Here is a 2,965-nt window from a genome sequence, read left to right as displayed (position 1 = left end):
CCTAATATTGTATGTGCAAAGATTTGAAAATTTGAAAAATCAAGTTTCCTGTCGTTTATATTTCATTCCGAAATAATATCCAAAGTTAGTTCTCGTTCGTCTAAAACTGAATTTCGTGATTGTAGAATTGTAAAATGGATAGTTTTGAAAATTATTAGAGCCGGATGCAAACTCGACAATTTGGCCCGGCCCCAATCATCACACTGGAGTTAAGTTTAGTTTATTTAGCAGCAATTTCTAGTTGCGCGTGGCGCGTTTCTTAGTCTTTTTAATCGACGAACAGGTGCAATGTTCCAGCAGGTCCCTGTTACTGGGACTATCTTTGAAGAGGCACTTTTGCTGCTCGGTCAGTGCCATCCAGGCATTGGACCCCATTAGACGTAGGTCTGACTCGGAGAGTTCAGCGTGCGCTAAACGCTAAACTGTGACAAATACACAGGTTTCGATGAATACGCCTAATCGTCCAGCCAAGACCACCAACAAAAACTCGTCGTCTTCGAACCCGCTTGTCTTCAGTCAATTATTGTGGGGACTAAACACGATGGCAAGATCCCCAAGAGTAGTCCATTAGCCAAGCCATTTGAAGCAATAAAATATGGATGGAAAAACCAATATTTCGTCTCCTGTTTTGTTTTGTTTTGTTTTTAAATACCTTTTGAAGACTGACAGAATTACATTTAATTAATGTGTTATTACATTTACAACGAAAAGGAACGTGTGAATCGCTTCTGTGGACGCGACTCTACTTTTATACCCGTACTCAGTCAGTATATAAATTTGTGAGCTTATGATTTATGTCATCGACATCTAACATGTTTATTCTACATCTGAAATTTGGTTGCTCCAGCTCTTATAGTCTCTGAGAACTAGGCGGGACGGACGGACGGACTAATGTACCCCTTAACTCTTTTTGAGTACGGGTATAAAAATCGGTGCAATAACTTGAGCAACGATCGATCAGCACTGTCATACCCCATGCACATGGCTTAGCTTTGATGTGGAAGCTCTTTGACCTTTTGCGATATTTACGATTGCCGCTTAACGTTTTAATTGCCCCAATGAACGTGCCACCCAGTGGCGGCACTTGCCACCTTCTCCGCCCCAGCCCTCGGGGCGCCTCAATTATTCAGCTCACGTGTGAACCGTGCGCGCTTGGGCGGGCCCCATTTAATAATTGATTTGCATGGGCAATGACGGGTGTGGCCAGCTGGGAAATGTCTTGGAGCTAGTTCCGCGGCTTTGGTGCGGCTTGATGCGCAATCGTATATAAGCCTCGAGCCGGCGGCCATCCAGAGTTAGTTGCGAAGAGTGCTCCACTAGACGAGGAGCAAAAAAACAGACTTAAGCAAACTCCCAAGCGAATCTAGTCGATCACCCCCCCAATCATCGAAGATGGATCGTTGGCAGGACCGAGTGGCTGTGGTGACGGGCGCCAGTTCAGGGATAGGGGCGGCCGTGGCCAAGCAGCTGGTCGAGTCGGGTGTGGTGGTGGTGGGTCTGGCCCGACGGATGGACCGAATGGAGGCGCTGAGGGCCGAGCTGCCGGAGGAGCTGCACGGCCGCTTTCACCTGATGCACTGCGACGTGTCGGACCTGGACTCGATTACGGCGGCCTTCGACTGGGTGGAGGAGCAGCTGGGCGGTGTCGACATTATGGTGAACAATGCCGGCTGCCTGTTCCCCGGCCAGCTGCTCACCCAGGATCTGCAGAAGCTGGAGCAGACCTGGCAGGTGAACATCATGGGCGTCCTGAATTGCACGCGCCGCGCCTTCCGCTCCATGCAGCAGCGCGACGTGGCCGGCCATGTGGTGCTGATCAACAGCCTCACGGGCGAGACGATCATCAATCCGCCGGGCGACGAGCTGCAAGTCCTCAACATGTATCCCCTGACCAAGCACGGCATCAAGGCCATGCTTGAGGTGCTGCGCCAGGAGTTTCGCGGCTTCAAGACCAAGATCAAGATAACGGTGGGTTCTGACTTGATTTCCTCAGGTCTCAGTGTTCCCCATCGCAAGATTAATCCCTGCTCCACCTCTCCCCGCAGAGCATCACTCCTGGGGTCACGGACACGGAGATTCTGCCCAGGGGCTATGGCGCGCTGCCCATGCTGAGGCCCGAGGACATTGCCGCTGGCATTATCTACGCCCTGGCCACGCCGCCGCACGTCCAGGTGCATCAGCTGACCATCAAGCCGCTGGGCGAGCCCTTTTAGGCGCCGCACCGCAGGCGGCCTCATCATCATCATTCCCGATGATGGCATCATTTTCGGCGAATATACATAGCTCGCAGTGGGCGTGTCTCAAGTGGCTGCTCACCGACTGAAATTGCGTTTTCTTTATTTGAAAATAGCTTCCGATGGGTGCAGGGATTGGGCTTGTGTCTGGGCTGTGTGGGGCATGCCGAAAAATGCGAAAATAAGTTAACATTAGCATGACAAGACCAGAATGACGATGGGTGTGTGGTGCGAGTGGAGGGGGCGGCAGCCGGAACAGGTGGCGCGTCCACATCCGCACCGGCATCCGCAATGGCATCCGCACCGGCATCCGCGAGCGTCTGCAGCAACTACGCTTTCTGTCAATATTGAAAGCGTACGCGTTTGACATAAAATGTAATATAGTCGCAGCCCCCAAGACCCATACACTGCCAAAGTTCAGCCACAGAAGATGCTCCAAACGAAAGGCAGAGAGAGCAGCGAGAAACGATAGAGATGGAGATAGATAAAGAGAGAGAGAGAGAGAGTGTGGCTAGAGTAGAAGAGACAGAGTATATGCAAAGCATCGGCGATGCATCGCCAAAGATCCACTTAGAGAAATGCAATTCAAGTGTTTCACTCCGACCACATTCGCATAGAGTTGAATGTTAGGAATGAATGCTTTTAAGACAGCAAATGAATGCCGTTCCGAAATATCCCAACTGAATGAGAGAACTAGAATGTCAGCTGTTCGAAGGTGTTCGAAGGTGTTC

The 2,965-nt window shown here is 50.7% G+C and overlaps 1 protein-coding gene across 1 annotated transcript; it reads left to right on the top strand.

Moving 5' to 3' along the window:
• The first annotated feature begins 1,309 nt into the window (after positions 1-1,309).
• LOC111072762 (farnesol dehydrogenase) lies at positions 1,310-2,319 on the top strand. The gene is made up of 2 exons (XM_022364816.2): positions 1,310-1,968; positions 2,046-2,319. Exons 1-2 carry the CDS (start codon positions 1,393-1,395, stop codon positions 2,211-2,213), a joined length of 744 nt encoding a protein of 247 aa, XP_022220508.1. The 5' UTR covers positions 1,310-1,392; the 3' UTR covers positions 2,214-2,319.
• Positions 2,320-2,965: the final 646 nt, after the last annotated feature.

The sequence above is a fragment of the Drosophila obscura genome, unplaced genomic scaffold (genome assembly GCF_018151105.1).
Source record: "Drosophila obscura isolate BZ-5 IFL unplaced genomic scaffold, ASM1815110v1 contig_185, whole genome shotgun sequence".
Taxonomy (NCBI): Eukaryota; Metazoa; Arthropoda; class Insecta; order Diptera; family Drosophilidae; genus Drosophila; species Drosophila obscura.
Note: the sequence above shows the minus strand (reverse complement) of the source record. Positions and strands in the feature narration are given on the sequence as shown.

Coding starts and splice junctions, on each gene's coding strand:
- LOC111072762 (XM_022364816.2), top strand. CDS start 1,393: ATGGATCGTTGGCAGGACCGAGTGGCTGTGGTGACGGGCGCCAGTTCA. Junction 1,969..2,045: donor AGACCAAGATCAAGATAACG/GTGGGTTCTGAC, acceptor CTCTCCCCGCAG/AGCATCACTCCTGGGGTCAC.